General features: G+C 42.7%; 1 protein-coding gene across 1 annotated transcript in view; it reads right to left on the bottom strand.

The window, feature by feature from the left end:
* Positions 1–18,728, bottom strand: part of cenpe (centromere protein E) — a 122,317-nt gene that overhangs the window by 82,269 nt on the left and 21,320 nt on the right. Inside the window, exons 12-13 of the mRNA XM_078215352.1 lie at positions 12,573–12,692; positions 537–683 (exon numbers count right to left, since the gene is read on the bottom strand). Of these exons, the coding sequence (XP_078071478.1) occupies positions 537–683; positions 12,573–12,692 (267 nt within the window). The remainder of the gene's footprint in view (positions 1–536; positions 684–12,572; positions 12,693–18,728) is intronic.

Below are 18,728 nucleotides of genomic sequence, written 5' to 3'. Positions count from 1 at the left end.
CAACAATATCATTCATTAAGGACTCAAAATGTCCTGTTTCCTTCCTTAACAGCGCTCATTTTCTAATTGGACGAATTATAATTGACCTGTCACAAGTCTGCATGCTTTAGTGGAACTTGGCACCTTTCATTATTTATAGTTAAAACAGGTGGAAAAATTGCCGTCCAGTCAAAAACTATCCAATAAACTTCTTGAGTAGTATGAGACAGAATATTAATGCAATGGTCAAGTAACCAGGAATCTGAATAACCAACTCCCCCTACCATTACAATCTGTATGTGACAACCATCAAAGCTGGATTGACTAGTAAAGCCCTGGGCATTGACAGGGATGTGAACCATGCATTTTGTTCAAAGTTCATGGCATCCTTCACATTAACAAAGCTCTTAATTTCTTCAGTGTGCTAAGAACAGAACTCACCACCTCCCCAAAAAAATAATTCCCTTGAATTGGTCTTCTGAAGTTATGCACAGAAACCAATCTCATTCAAGCTGTGTTAAATACAAGACAGTTGGTTTGAAAAAAAATGGACTTGCCTTCATTTCTTGATCTTCATCAGTTGAAACTCTGACGAGCATTCTTGTCAAATTCGTTATTTTCTGTTCATGTTCTGTTTGAAGCATATGTTTTTCTGACAACAGTTGAGCTTTCTCCTTTGCCTGAACACGATTATCTGAAGTAAGCTGTGCAATAAAAAAGTACTTTACAACTTACTACACAAAATAAGGAATAGGATTAGGCCATAGTTGAGCCTGCTCCACTATTCAAGATCATGGCTGACCTGGTTGTGATCTTAGCTCATCTTTTCTCCCTGCCACTGGGGTTGAGGTGATGGGGGGGTGGGGGAGAAGGGGGAGGATCTCAGAACCCTATAAAATTCTAACAGGGCTAGACAGGATTGACGTAGGAAGTATGTTCCCAATTGTAGAGGTGTCCAGAACCAGGGGTCACAATCTAAGGATATGGGGTAGACCCTCAAGGACTAAGATGAGGAGAAATTTCTAGAGTAGTGAGCCTGTGGAATTCATTATCACAGAAAGCTGTTGAAGTCAAAACATTGCATGTTTAAGGAGTTAGATGTAACTCATTCGGCAGAGGGAATCAAAGATATGTTACGGTGGGATCAGGCTATTGAGGTGGATGATCAGCCATGATCATAATGAATTAGGGCAGCATGGTGGTGGTGGAGTGGTTAGCACTGCTGCCTCATGGCACCAGAGACCCAGGTTCAATTCCAAACTTGGGAATGTGTGGAGTTTGCATGCTTTCCCCATGTCTGTGGGGGTTTCTTCTGGGTGCTCCGGTTTCCTCCTACCATCCAAAAGTGTAGGTTAGGTGGATTAGCCATGGTAAATGTGCGCAGAGTTACAGGGTAGAGTAAGGTTCTTTCAGATAGTCAGTGCAGACTGGCCTCCTGCATGGTAGGGATTCTATTCTATGGAATGGCCGGGCGGACCCGAAAGGCCTACTCCTGCTCCTATTTTGTGTTTCCACGAATGCTTCCTTACTAAGTGTCAAATGAAGGAATACATTTAATGCGAGAAACAGGATATTGCCAACATACCAAGTAGAAAATTGCCACAAGCTGCAAATGGTTGCAATGTCACAGCTTCCCAATGCTACGAATGGAGAACAATTGGACACATTAGGCCAACAAGACGCTAGCCAACTTGAGCTCAGCACGTGGCATCATTATTCCCCACCACTCTCCCACAGAATTTAAAATATACAAGCACGAGGGAAATGAATGGAAAAACCACAAGTGAAAGGAAGCTTAAAGAAGCAAACATGGTGGAAATAAAGTACAACCATACTATCCCTTTATTACATGCATGTTGAGGGACAAGTAGTAAAACTGCACTGGGCATCAGGAAGTTGCTCTAATGCAAGAGGCTGCAAGCAAAAGATATAATGGCCAATTTTAAAACTAAAAGCATTACTGAAAGAGAATTTTTGGGGTGCGATTTCTGCCGCCACTTGATAATTAGGGGACAAAGGATAGGAAGTATTACACAAAATGTATGGCACAGAAACATACCATTGGCACCAACCATTTGAGCTCCTATGTTTCATTGTCTAAAGCTGTGATAATTCCTCCATTCCCTTGTCTCATTCTTGAGAAGCTTTCCCTTAAATGCATCAAGCCCATTCACTTCAACTACCCCCTCTGGTTGAAATTCCATATCCTCACCATTCTTTGGATAAAGACATTTCTTGATAACTACCTTATAATCAACGGTCCCAAGATATTCTCTGCTCAAAGAGGTAATATTCTCTCCATCCAATCAAAAGCTTTGAATTTTAAATACCTCTTAGGTCACTCCTCAGTCTTAGATTTTTTTCAAGGCAAAGAACCCACCTGGCATTTCTGTCCTCATTTGTACACCCACACATTTCTGGTATCATTTGAATTTTCTCTGCAACATTCTCAGTATCCCTATATCCATTTTACAATAAGGCAACTTGAACTGCACCTAGTATTCTACACGTGATCTAACCAAGGTTTGATACAGATTCAGCGTAACTTCCCTACTTTACAATTCTATTCCTCTAGAAGTATAGCCTGATGTGTGGTTTGCTTTTTTCTTTTAAACGGCTTTGCTAATTTAGGTGCCACTTTTAGTGATTGGTCTATTTGTTTTCCAAGATCCCTCTTCACCTCTACCTCACTGAAACCTGCGCATTCCAAGTAATTTAAATATTCTTCCTATGAAGGTGGTCTTTCCAATTCTCTTCCCGCACATGTAGCTGCACGAAGGCAGACTTTTGCCTGTTTCCATTGCCAGTAATTCCCAAAATAGGTCACTAGTTTGTCACCAGGGGCTGGTGCCACTCCACATCATGTGGTGCCTTTGACACATTCAACCTGTTTTGATCCCATTATGAACGGATCTTCCTTGGCCATCTTGTCCCGGACTGGGATTTGAACCTGGAGCTTCTGGCTCAGGCAGGGACGCTACTCACTGCATGACAAAACCTCCTACTCTACGAAGACATACCATCTCAAAATTTGTGTTTGTCATTTGCCAATTATGTGCCCATTCTGCAGGTTTAACAATGTTCTTCTGCAATTTGTCACAACCTTCTTCAGTATCAACTATCCAGCAAATGTTTGGAATATCAGCAAGATACTGCACTGCTGCACATTTAGAAAATCAAATTACAAATTAAGAGCCTATCTGTAAAATTGCCTTCAATGTAGACCATGGCGTCTGGAAAAAAAAAGATCTTTCAGGAGAGATATTAAACCATGGTCCCAGACGAGGGACATAATCCCTCAATCTACATTCCAAAATAGACTGGTCATTCATCTCATTCAGGTTTCAGAGAAGTTTTCTGCATATCACATTTAGAATTTATAGAATGGTTTCAGCACAGAATGAGGCCATTGACTCATTTGTATCTATGTCAGCTCCCAGAATGCAACTCACCTGGTCCCAATCCATTGCCTTGCCCCCTCATGGACCCAATTCCCTCTGGCAAGCTATTATTGAAACTGCCTCCATCATAGTGTATTCCCACTCCTAACCACTTGCACAGTAAAACAGTATTTCTTTATGTGCCTCTGCCCTCTCGCCAATCAATATGCCCTCTGAATCTTGACCCTTTTGTCAATAGGAACAGTTGCTGTCCAGACACCTCATGATCTGAAAAGATGGTGAAAGGGGGAAGGTTTCAGAATCCTAGGGCATTGGGATTGGTTCTGGAGGAGGCGAGACCTGTATAAACTGGATGGGTTACACCTAGGCAGGATTGGGACTGATATCCTTGGGAGGGTACTTGAGTGGTTGGACGGTTTAAACTAATAGGGCAGGGGATGAGAACCTTTGCAAGGATTCAGAGCGGGGATATTAATAACAAGAGGAAAACAGAAAGTAGAATAAGGAGAGCGATAGGCAGAGAAATCAAGGGCCAGAGTAAAAAATAATATGAACTGGAAAAGAAACTTTAAAAAGTGCCCACCTTAAGGTTTTGCACCTTGCTCGGAGCATTCAAAACAAAATGGATGAATTAGTTGCACAGATAGATGTAAAGGGGGATGATGTAGTTGGCATTATGGAGACGTGGCTCCAAGGATGGGAAATAAACATCGAGGACTATTCAGTGTTTGGGGAGGAATGGAGGAGTTGCATTGTTGATTAAAGATGATATTGATACACTATTGAGGAAAGATATTAGCATAGATGTGGAATCTGTATGGGTCGGGTTAAGAAACAACAAGGGGCAAAAAACATTGGTGGGGTGGTATACAGACCAAACTGTGGTGCTAAGAAAAGCATTAGACAGGGAATCAGAGATGCATGTGTCAAAGGAACATCTGTGATTATGGACAACTTTAATCTGCATATAGATTGGGAGTCAAATTAGTCACAGTACAATAGAGGAGGAATTTCTAGAGTGCATATGGGATGGTTTTCTGGAGCAATACATTGAGGAACCAAGGGAGCAGGCCATCTTGGAATGGGTGTTGTGCAATAAGAAAGGATTAGCTGGCAATCTAGTTGAGAGAGAACCCTTGGGAACAAGTGACCATAATATGGCAGAATTCTGTGTCAAGGTGGATAGTGATGTAGTTGATTCTGAAACCAGGGTCCTGAATCTCAATAAAAGGTAACTATGACGGTATGAGGCATGAATGGGCCATGACGGACTCGGAAATATTACTGAAAGGAAAGACCATGGACAGGCAATGTCAGGCATTTAAAGAATGAATAGGTGAATGCTAGAAGTTGTTTATTCTTATTTGGCACAAAAGTGGCAAGGGAATTGTGGCCAAACAATGGAAATTAATTAGAGATAGTATCAGATTCAAGGAAGAAGCATACACATTGGCAAGAAAAAAGCAATAGGCCTGAGGATTTGGAATAGTTTAAAATTTAGCAAAGGAGGACCAAGGAATTGATTAAGCAGGAAAAAAGAGAATGAAAGTAAGCTAGCAGGGGACATAAAGACTGACTGTAAAAGTTTCTATGTAGAGAGAAAAAGGTTGACCAAAACGAATGAAGGCCCCTTACAATCAGAAACAGGGCGGCACGGTAGCACAGTGGTTAGCACTGCTGCTTCACAGCTCCAGGGTCCCGGGTTCGATTCCCGGCTCGGGTCACTGTCTGTGTGGAGTTTGCACATTCTCCTCGTGTCTGCGTGGGTTTCCTCCGGGTGCTCCGGTTTCCTCCCACAGTCCAAAGATGTGCGGGTTAGGTTGATTGGCCAGGTTAAAAAAAAAAATTGCCCCTTAGAGTCCTGGGATGTGTAGGTTAGAGGGATTAGCGGGTAAAGTATGTGGGGGTAGGGCCTGGGTGGGATTGTGGTCGGTGCAGACTTGATGGGCCGAATGGCCTCCTTCTGCACTGTAGGGTTTCTATTCTATCTATGATAGGAGAATTCATAATGGGCAATAAAGAAATGGCTGAGGAATTAAATTTGGACTTTGCTTCAGTCTTTACAAAAGAGATGAATAATGTGCCAGAAGTGCTGAGAGAAACATGTTTTAGTGAGGAGCTGAAGGAAATCAGCATTAGTAGAGAAATGGTTTTGGGGAAATTGATGGGACTGAAGGCAAATAAATCTCCAGGTCCTAATTAGTCCAGAGTATTTAAGGAAGTGGCCCTGGAAATAGTAGAGCCATTGGTGGTTATTTTCCAAAATTCTTTGGATTCTGGACTAGTTCCTACAGAATGGAGAGTACCTAATATAAGCCTGCTATTCAAAGAGGTAGAGAGAAAACAGGGAACTATAGTACTGGGGAAGTTGCTAGAGTCTATTAACAAGGATTTCATAACTCGGCATTTGGAAGGCAAAGTGGTATAATCAGACAGTCAGCATGGATCTACAAAAGGGAAATCATGCTTGATGAGTCTTGGAAATTTGAGGATGTAACTAGTAGAGTTGACCGAGGAGAACAAGTGGATGTGGTTTAGACTTTCAGAAGGCTTTTGACAAGGTCTCACATAACAGGCTAATGTTAAAGCATATGGGATTACAGGTAGTGTCTTGAGATGGATAGCAAGCTGGTTAGCAGATAGGAAGCAAAGAGTTGGCATAAATGGGTCTTTTTCTGATTGGTAGTCAGCGACTAGTGAGGTTCTGCACTAACTGTTCACATTATGAGTGATTTGGAAGAGGAAACTGAATGCATTATCTCCAAATTTACAGACGATACAAAGTTGGATGTGAGGGTGAGCTCGGAGAAGGATGCAGAGATGCTTCAGCGTGATTTGGACAGGCTGAGTGTGTAGGTACCTGCATGGCAGATGCAGTACAATGTGAGGTTATCCACATTGGTAGCAATAATAGGAAGACAGATTACTTGAATGTGTGTAAATTGGGAGAGGCGGATACTCAATGAGACCTTGGAGTCCTTGTGCATCAGTCACTGAAAGTAAGTGCACAGATACAGCAGGCAGTAAAGGTGGCAAATGGTATGTTGGCTTTCATAGCGAGAGGATTTGAATATAAGGATAGGGATGTTTTACTGCAATTGTACAAAGTGTCGGTGAGGCCACACTTGGAATATTGTGTGCAGTTTTGGCATCCTTATCTGAGGAAGGACATCCTTGCTATAGAGGGAGTAGAGCAAAGGTTTACCAGGCTGATTCCTGGAATGGCAGATGTCATATGAGGATACTAAATTGGTTAGGATTATATTCACTGGAGTTTAGAAGAGTGAGAGGGGATCTCAGAAACTTACAAAATTCTAATAGGATTAGACAGGGTAGATTCAGAAAGTATGTTCCCAATGATGGGGGAGTCCAGAACTAGGGGGTCATAGTTTGAGGTTAGAGGTTAAAGGGTAAACCTTTTTAGGAGAGAAGCGAGGAGAAATGTCTTCACCCAGAGGGTGGTGAATGTGTGGAATTCACTACCACAGAATGTAGTTGAGGCCAAAACAGTGAGATTTCAAGAAATTCAATTTAGCTCTTGGAGCTAAAGGGCTCAAGCGATTTTGGGGGCGGGGGGGGGAGTTTGCCCTTGCTAATCATTATCTTTTCACATATCTAAAGAAGCTCTTGCAGTTTGTTATTTACTAGTTTGCGTTCATATTCCCTTTTCTCCTTTCCTATTTCTTGGTCATCCTTTGGATTTTAAACTGCTCCCAATCCTGGAGCATACCACTTCTTGGCAATCTTAAGCAACTTCCTTTGATCTAATGCAACCTTTAACTTTTGATAGCCACAGTTGATTCACCTTCCCTGTTGGACTTGTGTCTTGGAGGAATGTATCTTTGATGTAGACCATGTAATACTATGCTTCTATGATTTTGAAAACCTCTATCATAGAACCTACAGTGCAGGAGGCCATTTGGTCCATTGAGCCTGCACCAACAATCTCATCCAGGTCCTATCGCTGTAACCCCACTTATATACTCTCCTAGTCCCCCTGACACCAAGGGACAATTTATCATCGCCAATCAACCTAACCTACACATCTTTGGAGCGTGGGACGAAACTGGAGCACCCGAAGGAAACCAATGCAGACACAGGGAGAATATGCAAACTCAACACAGTGACCAGAGGCTGAAATCAAACCGGGTCCCTGGCATTGAGGCAGCAGTGCTAACCACTGCCACCAAATCTATCCATTGGTTCTCCAAGGAAAACTACCCCAGCTGCTCCAATCTACCCATGTAACTGAAGTTCCTCACACTTGCAGCCAATCTCAATCCTTTCTGCATCCCCTCCAAAACCTTCATGTTCTTTCTAAAGTGTGGTGGGTCGGAATTAGACACATTAACACAGTCTAGGCTGAATCAGTGTTGTTAGGAAGCTTGAACAGAATTTCTATGCTTTCGTAATCTAAGCCTGTATTTATAGTTATATGCCCTATTACAAGCTTACACAGCTTTCCCCTACCAATTTATCCACATATACCCCCAGGTTCCACTGCACCAATACTCTTTAGAATTGTATTCTCAATTTTTTCCTTCCTGCCAAAATGCATCACTTCACACTTATCTGCCATGCCTGTCCAGTCTATCAGCCTGTATATGCAGTCTTAATGTCTACCACTACGCTCCAGAGTTGTGTAATCTTCAAATTTTGAAATTATGGGCACAAGTCCACATCACTAATATATACCAACCCCCAGCAAACCCTACCATACATGCCCCCCAGTTTGAAAGAACCATTCATACTGCTTCCCGTTACTCAGCCAACTTCAGATTCATGCTGCCACTATCATTTTTATTCCATGAGCTTCAACTTTGCTGACAAGCCTGTTGTGGCACTTTATCAAGGGCCTTTCGCGAGTCTATGTACACCTTAAACTCAGTTAATTCATGGTTATCCTTAATCAATCCATACACATCCAAGTGACTGTACACATCATCCCAACTCATGGTTTCAAAAGGTTTCACCACCGAGGTTAAGCTGATCTTGAGGCTGGGTTTATAACTATATTCCTTATTGAACAAGGGTGTATTATTTACGATCAGTTCTCCAATCTTCTGGCACCAAAACTATAGTATCCTTGAATGTACCCAATTTACACAGTGACTCCACTTTGAAAACAATTTGCAGCTGTAAAATACTTTGCAACACCTTGAGAACATAAAATGCACTAAATGCAAGTTATGCTTCTTTGAGTTGGAGTGCTGTAGTTCAATTATTTGAAACAGCCCTGGGGGAGGCAGGGTGGGATAGTTAATTCTAAACAAGTGGATGGTAAATCTGGAGAACATGTTTCATAAGGGAGTCAGCGGAAGTGGATAATTGATTCAAATGCAAACTAGATAGCTTCTTTCAAACAAATTGGAATACAGCACACAAGATTAGTTATATGGCATGTATAGCAATCTTGGGTGAACAGATGACTTTAAACCTATAACAGCTGCTTTCCTCATGTTTGGGTTTAATGCAGACTAACATTAGTGTATTTATATTATACTGGCTGCTTTTAATCATGTAACAATGTTTTTGTTTCTTTTATACTGGCTATGGAGGAGTCTTATGGGCAATCATTTGTCTCATGGGGTGCAATGCTGAAACAACAGAGGAGTGTTGTGGAACACATGGGTGCGTGTGCACACGTACACGTCAGGTCCGAGTTGGTAGTTTGCCACAGGCATTTCATCTACAGAAACTAAATTAGATAATGGCTACTCAGGAATGTATGAATGGCCTCCTTCCAGCCTGAAGACATCATAAACACAACCATTGTTTGCATTCACCTGGAGACGCCAACTCCTGAGGGCAGGATATGACTACATAGGAGCAGTAATGGATGGCCAGGGTGGGGTTAATAGTTGATTTAAGGTATTGCCTTATAAACCAAGGGCCATGGTCAGGAAGGTATAAAGGGTCTTATAGGACTATGTTACAGCATTGGTTGAAGGGCCTTTTTAGCCATTCTGAAGTCACTCTGGGAGATCTGTTCAAATCTATTTCACATTCAGTGAAACAATACACCAAGGTGTTGCACACCATTGATCAAGGAGTAGAGGCAAGAACTTTTGAGACCAGAGAATCATAGAAATCCTACAGTGCAGAAGGAGGCCATTTAGCCCATCGAGCCTTACAGTTGATAAGGCTGCAGGACAGGCACGTGCCTGTAAAAAGGAAGGATTCGAGAGCCGTGGATAACCAGGGAAATTGAGGATCTGATCAAAAAGAAAAAAGAGGCGTACATTAGGTCCAGGCAACTGAAAACAGATGCAGCTCTGGAGGAATACAGAGAGAGTAGGAAAGAACTCAAACAGGGAGTTAGAAGGGCAAAAAGAGGTCACAAAATGTTCTTGGCAGACAGGATTAAGGAGAATCCTAAGCCATTTTATTCATATGTTAGGAACAAAAGAGTTGTCAGGGAAAAAGTCGGACCTCTCGGGGAAAAGGAGGGGAATTATGCTTAGAACCCAAGGGAATAGGGGAGATCCTACATGAATACTTTGCATCGGTATTCACAAAGGAGAGGGACTTGTTGACTGGGAGTGTCTCAGAGGGAGGTGTTGACCCGTTAGAGAAAATCTCCATTACAAGGGAGGAAGTGTTAGTTTTAATGTTACCTAAAAAACCTGACAAATCCCCAGGGCCTGATAGTATCTATCTGAGACTGCTCAGGGAGACAAGAGATGTAATTGCTGGGCCTCTGACGGAAATCTTTGTCTCTTCATTGGACACAGGTGAGGTCCCCGAGGATTGGAGGATAGCGAATGTGGTACCGTTATTTAAGAAGGGTAGCTGGGATAACCCAGGAAATTATAGGCCAGTGAGCTTGACGTGCGTGGTAGGGAAGTTGTTGGAGAGGATTCATGGAGACAGGATGTATGCGCATTTAGAACGGAACAATCTCATTAGTGACAGACAGCATGGTTTTGTAAGAGGGAGGTCGTGCCTTACAAATTTGGTGGAGATTTTGAGGAAGTGACAAAAACGATTGACAAAGGAAGGGCCATGGATGTCGTCTATATGGATTTCAGTAAGGCATTTGACAAAGTCCCTCATGGCAGGTTGGTTAAGAAGGTTAAGGTTCATGGGATACAAGGAGAGGTGGCTAGATGGGTAGAGAACTGGCTTGGCCACAGGAGACAGAGGGTAGCAGTCGAAGGGTCTTTTTCCAGCTGGAGGTTTGTGACCAGTGGTGTTCCGCAAGGCTCTGTACTGGGACCTCTGCCATTTGTGATATATATAGTTTGCGGATGACACAAAGATGGCTGGACTTGCGGATAGCGATGAACATTGTCGGACAATACAGCAGGATATAGATTGGCTGGAAAATTGGGCGGAGAAATGGCAGATGGAATTTAATCCAGATAAATGCGAAGTGATGCATTTTGGAAGAACTAATGTAGAGGGGAGTTATACAATAAATGGCAGAGTCATCAGGAGTATAGAAACACAGAGGGACCTAGGTCTGCAAGTCCACAAATCCTTGAAGGTGGCAGCACAGATGGAGAAGGTGGTGAAGAAGGAATATGGTATGCTTGCCTTTATAGGACGGGGTATAGAGTATAAAAGCTGGAGTCTGATGTTGCAGCTGTATAGAACGCTGGTTAGGCCACATTTGGAGTACTGTGTCCAGTTCTGGTCACCGCACTACCAGAAGGACGTGGAGACTTTAGAGAGAGTGCAGAGAAGGTTTACTAGGATGTTGCCAGGTATGGAGAGTCTTAGCTATGAGGAGAGATTGGGTAAACTGGGCTTGCTCTCCCTAGAAAGACGGAGAATGAGGGGAGACCTAATAGAGGTGTACAAAATTATGAAGGGTATAGATAGGGTGAACAGTGGGAAGGTGATGATCACGAGGGGTCGCGGGCTCAAGGTGAGAGGGGCGAGGTATAACTCAGATATCAGAGGGACGTTTTTTTACACAGAGTGGTGGGGGCCTGGAATGCACTGCCAAGTAGGGTGGTGGAGGCAGACACGCTGGCATCGTTTAAGACTTACCTGGATAGTCACATGAGCAGTCTGGGAATGGAAGGATACAAACGAATGGTCTAGTTGGGCCAATGGGCGGCACAGGCTTGGAGGGCCGAAGGGCCTGTTTCCTGTGCTGTACTGTTCTTTGGAGTCTGCACCGACAACAATCCCACCCCAGGCCCCATCCCCACAACCCCATACATTTACCCCACTAATCCCTCTATCCTACACATCCCGGGACACTATGGGCAATTTAGTATGGCCAATCAACCTAACCTACACATCTTTGGATTGTGGGAGGAAACCAGAGCACCTGGAGGAAATCCACTCAGACACGGAGAATGTACAAACTCCACACAGACAGTGACCCGAGCCAGGAATCGAACCCAGGTCCCTGGAGCTGTGAGGCAGCAGTGCTAACCACTGGGCCACCATGCTGCCTTAATGTAAAAGGTCTTACAAAAATAATACCCCTGTTGACTAATGTATTATACAGCTGCTAGGATGATAGAGGGTGAAAATAGAGTGCATTTTTAAAAAATCTAGCAATTCACATGTTAATGTGAAGGATTTAACTAGCAATACATTTTAATTTCCAGAATGTCCCAAAGCATTCCCCCCCACCCCAGTGTAGTCACTGAGAATGTAGAGAAGACTAAAGCAAGTTAACCCACAGCAAGGTCTCAAACAGCAATCAAATAAATAACCAGATGTTTTAGAAAAATGGACAGAGGGATGAATGTTGGCTGGGATATAGAAAGAGCTGTTACATCCAGCTGTGAGGCCAGATTAGACCTTGGCTTGACATCTCAGCCAAAAGATGGAACAATCCACAAGATGGCACTCAGTGCTGCACAAAAACATAAGCCTCGACTGTGTGACATCTCGAGTTTGAAACCTCATCTTCAAAGTCAGCTGAGAACACAACTGAGTCAAGATAGACAGAAGTGGAACAAATTAAAGTCTGAAAAAATTAAGATCCCAGTAAATAATCAACTGTAAACATATTACTCAAAGATGGCAAGGTAGTAATTGAGGGGTAACTGAAAATATCAGATACAATAAATGGTTATTTTGCTGAGGTGGCCATTTATGAACAATTTTGTCTTCTTCTGCTCAATGACAAACTTTGGAAAACTGCTGATGGAATTTTGTATTCAAGGAAAAGTCATGTTGAGAAAACAATTCTGAATTACATTTCCCAAGCAACATTTAACTTACTTCTTCCAGCTGATTTTTCAGATCCATTATTTCTTTGTGACATCTCTTCAACATTGCTTGGTCATCCAATACTTCATTCACATGAGGTGTATTCTTCATGAATTTGGCAGTGCTTGCAAACTAATGAGAAAAATGTGTTACTTGCTGGTTAGTCATTCCTTCATAGCTACCATCATTTTTAGATTTGGTAGGTGCTTTTTTTCTTAAAACAGCCAGATGCATTGCCTGCTGCTAACCCTCACCATTTATCCTGCTGGGACTAACACCAGCTCATGTTGGCTTGTCTACACCAATGACTAGATTCCTTAATGAGCAACAACTCCTGAAGTGGGATTTGGAGCTGGGACTTCCAGCTCAGGAGAGTGACCCACTGAACTACTCCAGCTCTTCAGAGGACATCCGCTTTTCAACCAACATAAATTAAATAGTTGAATTCATTCATGGAGAGCTCACTTCCCCAAGGAAACTTCAATTAACAAATATGTTATGTATTAATTGTCAAATATTTAGAAATTGTAAACAACTCATTTAAACTCAAATCACAAATCCAATTTGAGACTTGGCAGAAACAGGATTAAGCAGAGGTCACGGATATGATTCTCTTTTCAATGTTTTCACACATATTTTGCATAGTTCCCCAAATTAGTGTGTCCTGTTCATGCCCCACCACATTCAAGAACACTAACAAAATGTACAGGCCACACAGCATCTGCAGAGAAATGCCAAGGAAACCAACATTTCAGCAGTAATCCAAAGTATTTGGGGAAAACAAAAAACTGATCATTTTGAAGAAAGAAATGACTGATAAAGGAAAATAAGTATTGTTATGTGATTGTTTTTTAAAAAGGCAAACAGAAGATGTTGTTACATGGCTGAAGTGGTAACATGAAAATTGATTTTTTTTAAAAATTAGAAACATTTAAAATTACATATGCAAGATTCATAGTTTATATTTGTGACCAGCTCCAAAGGTGAGCAAATAGGGATCCTTCATTTGGTCTTCAATAGAAGAGATTAGAGGTAAAGAATCATGGGGCAAATGGTGAATTGAAGGTAGCAGGGTCAGAAAACCAGTGCAAAGATCTGAACAAAGGGAGAGAGCCTCGAGTCAAGAGCTGGAACTTCAAAATCTAGGAGTGACAGAGCAAGGTGGCGATTATAATTTTAGTTTTGTCTCCAAGCTGGAAATTTAACTTGCTATTACTTTATGAACATAGTAACTTAAACTAGATGAACTAATAGAATTAAAATCACAAACTAAAAATTAACTTTTGAAAAGGTTGGACCGAAGGGCCCGTTTCCATGCTGTAAACTTCTATGACTCTAAATAAGTTCATTATGCAGGCTAGCTGGACATGGCAGAATCACAGCATATGTGTTTATGGAAAACATTCAATCATGGATAACCAAATCTACACTTGTGTGTCTGTAGCCCAAGGAACATCAGCTCAAATTCAAGCTGCAAAGTATCAGGGATAAGGAGTTATCTGGATACTTTGCTCTGGAAGGTAGTCACACCCCTCAGGTTAAAAGCAACCTCACATTGGGTAGTGGTCAAATAACCCAAATGGCCAAATTAAAACAGGTAAGAGTATCATGGGAGTCCTCAATCTTCCCATAGGCTGGGCAAGCCAAATTTGCTGTTGCAGTGTGGACAGCAAGTTCAGGAATGTACATGAGTTTCCTAGATCAGCATGCCAAGGAATCAACTCGGGAAACAGACAATTTAGATTTACTACTGTGAAATAAGAAATGACTAAATAACCTTGTAGCAGTGGGGCCTGCCTCCAGAACAAAGAACAATACAGCACAGGAACAGGCCCTTCGGCTCTCCAAGCCTGCGTCACTCATGTGCCCAACTAGACCATTCGTTTGTACCCCTCTTCTCAGCTATCTAGATAAGTCTTAAACGATCGCAGCGTGTCTGCCTCAATCACCTTGCTTGGGAGTGCATTCTAGGCCCCCACCACCCTCTGTGTAAAATACGTCCCCCTGACATCTGTATTGAACCTTGCCCCCCTCACCTTGAACCTGTGACCCCTTGTGTTTGTCTCCTCCGACCTGGGAAAAAGCTCCCCACTGTTCACCCTATCTCTGCCCTTCATAATTTTATACACCTCTATTAGGTCGCCCCTCATCCTGTCTTTCCAGGGAGAACATCCCCAGTTTACCCAATCTCTCCTCATAGCCAAGACCCTCCATACCAGGCAACATCCTGGTAAACCTTTTCTGTACTCTCTCCAAAGCCTCCACGTCCTTCTGGTAGTGTGGCGACCAGAACTGGACGCAATGTCCAGGAGTGTCCATAACAAGAAGCTACAAAAACTGCATTGGTAGAAGGAGGGAAAATTGGCAATGACAGATTGGGAAACACGAGATATGACAAACAAACAAATTTAAAGAATGCAAAATTCAAAATATACATTCTTTTAAAAGAAAAAAATCCACAGAGAAAGGCTCGGTGCTCAAGTTAAAGATAGCAACAGACCATTGAAAAAAGGTGCATTGGCAATTCATTGGAAGAGTAATCCAGAGGCCCAAGTTAATGTCCTGGTGCAAGGATTCAAATTCCAGCATGATGGATCTTAAATTTACTTAAATTCAAAATTAAAATCAGGAGTTAAATCTCAGTCTCATTGATTATTCACTAATGTCCTTTTAGGGAAGGAAATCTGCCATCCTTATTGCATCTGGCGTACATATTACTCCAGACTGACAGCAATGTAGTTGACTCTTATCTGCCCTCTGAAATGGCCTAGCAAGAATACTCAGTAAATACTGAAAAGGAATAAAACCACCTGACATTAATCCAGGAACAAAATTGCCAACATTGCAACGCCATCCTTAACATCTGAGGAGTTGTGCCAAAATTGAAGAGCCATCCCATAGACTAGTCAAACAACATGTCCAAAGCACATTATGCATTTCTGGTTTCAGCCTTCAAAATGAAAACCTACCTATTACCCACCCTCAGCTGATGAATCAATATTCCTCCATGCTAAATGCCATGTAGAAGCAGCACAGAAGTAAGAAAACAACGTACTCTGGGGTGGACACTTCGTATTGCCTGAGCTGGCCGAATCCTGAAGGGACATTGTGCCAGACAGTGGCAGCACGGTGACAGCAGTTAGCACTGCTGCCTCAACACCAAGAACCCGGGTTCAAATCCGGCCTTGGGTCAGTGTGGAGTTTGCACAGTGTGTCTGTGTGGGTTTCCTCCGGGTGTTCTGGTTTCCTCCCAGTGTCAAGATCTGCAGGTTAGGTTGATTGGCTATGGTAAATTGACCATAGTGTCAGGTGATTAGCAGGGTAAATATGTGGGATTATGGGAATAGGACCTGGGTGGGATTGTGGTCAGTGCACACTCGATGGGCTGAATGGCCTCTTTCTGCATTGTAGGATTCAATGAGACAGGGCTCGTAGCAGGTGCTGAGGGAACCAAGTGGAAAATTCCAATTTAACTACACCCTTGCTAATCTCCCTGCTACTGCTACATTTGTCCATGAAAGTATTGGTAAGTGGGTTCACTGCACAGTCCTAGTGCAGTCAGAACCATATTTTCTCATTGAGGGCACCCTCAATTACTACCATGCTGCAAGGGATAGATTGAGTACAGACCTAGCTTCTAAAGCTTAGCATCCATGAGACACTACAGGTCATCAGCAGCAGCAACAAATTTTTTATTCAATTCAAACTGTAATCTCATGGCCAAGAAAATCGCTCACTCCTAAAAGAAGCCAGCAGACCAGCATGTCAGAAGGAGCACCGGTAATATTCAAAAACTGATCAAATACATAAACAGCAACAGGCGATTCCATGACATTTACGCAGTGCTTGACCACGTGTGGCATCAAAGAGCCCGAGGAAAATCAAAGCCAATGGGAATTGAGGGACAGTTCCCCACTGGTTGGGTAATACCTAGCACAAAGAGAAGTTGCTGCATTTGTTAAATGTCAGTCATCTCAGCACCAGGACACTACTGTAGCCGTTCCTGTCTGAGCACAACCATCTTCAACATTCGAAAAATTCATTGATGGAAATGGACGTCATTGGCAGGCCAGCATTTATTGCCATCCCTAGTTGCCCTTGTGGTGGTGAACTGCCTTCTTAAACCAGAGGTGTAGTTACACTGACAGTGCTCTTAGAGTGGGCGTTGCAGGATTGTGACCCAGTGACTGAATGAAAATATATTTCCAAGTCAGGATAGTGAGCAACCTGGAGGACAACTACCAGGTGGCGGTATTCCCAGGTACATGCTGCTCTTGTCCTTCTAGATAGTAGTGGTCATGTGTTTGGAAGATGCTACCTAAGGGCCTTGGCGAGTTCCTACAGTGCATCTTATAGATGCTACACATTGGTTGTGGAGCGAGGACCAAATGGGCTGCTTTGTCCTGGATGGTGTCAAACTTGGAGCTGCACTCATCCAGGCAAGTGGACAGTATTCCATTGCACTCCTGACTTGCGCCTTGTAGATGGTGAACAGGCTTTGGGAGTTAAGAGGCAAGTTATCTGCCACAGAATTCATAGCCTCTGACCTGCTCTTGTAGTCAGTCTTTAAATGGCTAATTCAGCTTACTTTCTGGTCAATGGTAATCCCCAGGATGTTAATAGTTGGATGGTTCATTATGATCTGTCGTCCGATGAAAGGTCAAAAGGCAGGTGCTTCCTAATGATTGCACTGTTCAGTGTCATTCACAACTCTTCAGATACTGAAGAAATCCATCAGGCTTGGATTAACAAGTGGCAAATAGCATTTGCACCAGAGGTGCTGGGCAATTACATCTCCAAAGAGAGAATCTAATCTCTTCATACTCAATGGCAGAGTGTCATTGAATTTTCTCCAATATAATCCTGAAATTTAGCTGGACCAACCACAAGAGGTCAAGAGCGTTAGAATTCTGGTGAGTAACTCACTTCCTGACTCCCTAAAGTCTACCATTAATAAGGCTCAAGTCAGGATTGTGATGCAATACTCTCCACTTGCCTGGATGAATGCAGCTCCAATAATAATCAAGAAAGCTGAAAAAGACAATCCAAGACAAAGCAGCTCCCACCATTGGCACACCATCTACTCCCTCCACCACCACAGTGGCAGAAATATGTACTGTCTATGAGATGCACTGCAGCAGCTTGCCCATACTCCTTTGACAGTACCTTCCAAATGTGTGACCTCTCCCATCTGGAGGAACAAGAACAGATGTACGGCAATGCCATAATTTGCAGTTTCCCCAATGTCATGCACAATATCACCATTCTTTTCCCCCAGTCACAAGGCCAAAATCCTGGAAATAATTTCCTAACAGCACTGGGGTTGAGCTATATCAGAAAGGTAACCCTCCACCACCTAGAGGGCATTTAGGGATGGGCAATAAATGCAGGCCTTGCTGGTGATGCTTAAATCCCAAGAACCCCAGAAATGTTGACAGTCCTTCCTAAAGCAAAAGTATCACTTGTTGAAACGAAAATAGGCCTAAAACTACCTGCAAGTGCTTAACAAAAGGATACCAGTTGTTTTCCCTCAAGCTTGCACCAAGTTTCCAGAGAACAACATAGAAAACCAATGATAGGGGGCTTGAAAAAAAGACAAAATTAATGTGACAAGAAAGGGGAAATCTTAATCCGCATCTGGTCAGTGTAAAGAAAGCCATACCAGTTGTCTTCCATACAATGCTGGTCTCTTGGGTGGAAGATACAGGAAGTGACAAATAAGCAACGTGTTGTACCTCCTGTACTTGCTGGGAATGGTAATGGGTGGCAAAAGAACCAACCAAGGTGTCAAGGAGTGAGTGATCCTCTTATAAATTTGATAGCAGGATCACATTGGAGGTGGCAGAAATCAATGAACTGGCAAGTGGAAGGGGCCTTCACAGTTGGAATAGCAGGGGAATGAAAACAAGGGCCCAAGAAAATATGAGACACAAGATAGAGGTCTGTCTACTACAGTAGAAGGGAGCCCTCAAATAAGGGGATTTTAAAAATGTGGAGGGTGGCTGAGACAATATAAATTTAACACATTGTGCCCATTTCTCCTTGATAATTAACTTAGCACAAGGCCTGTCAAAGACTAGCTGAAGGTTAGTGTGTACAAGCTGCAAAGTGAACTAGAAAGTGAGACCTCCAGTTTATTCAAGTTTTTTCACGTATCCACATTAAAAG

The sequence above is a fragment of the Mustelus asterias genome, chromosome 6 (genome assembly GCF_964213995.1).
Source record: "Mustelus asterias chromosome 6, sMusAst1.hap1.1, whole genome shotgun sequence".
NCBI classification, from domain to species: domain Eukaryota; kingdom Metazoa; phylum Chordata; class Chondrichthyes; order Carcharhiniformes; family Triakidae; genus Mustelus; species Mustelus asterias.
This window is presented reverse-complemented; position numbering and strand designations above follow the sequence as displayed.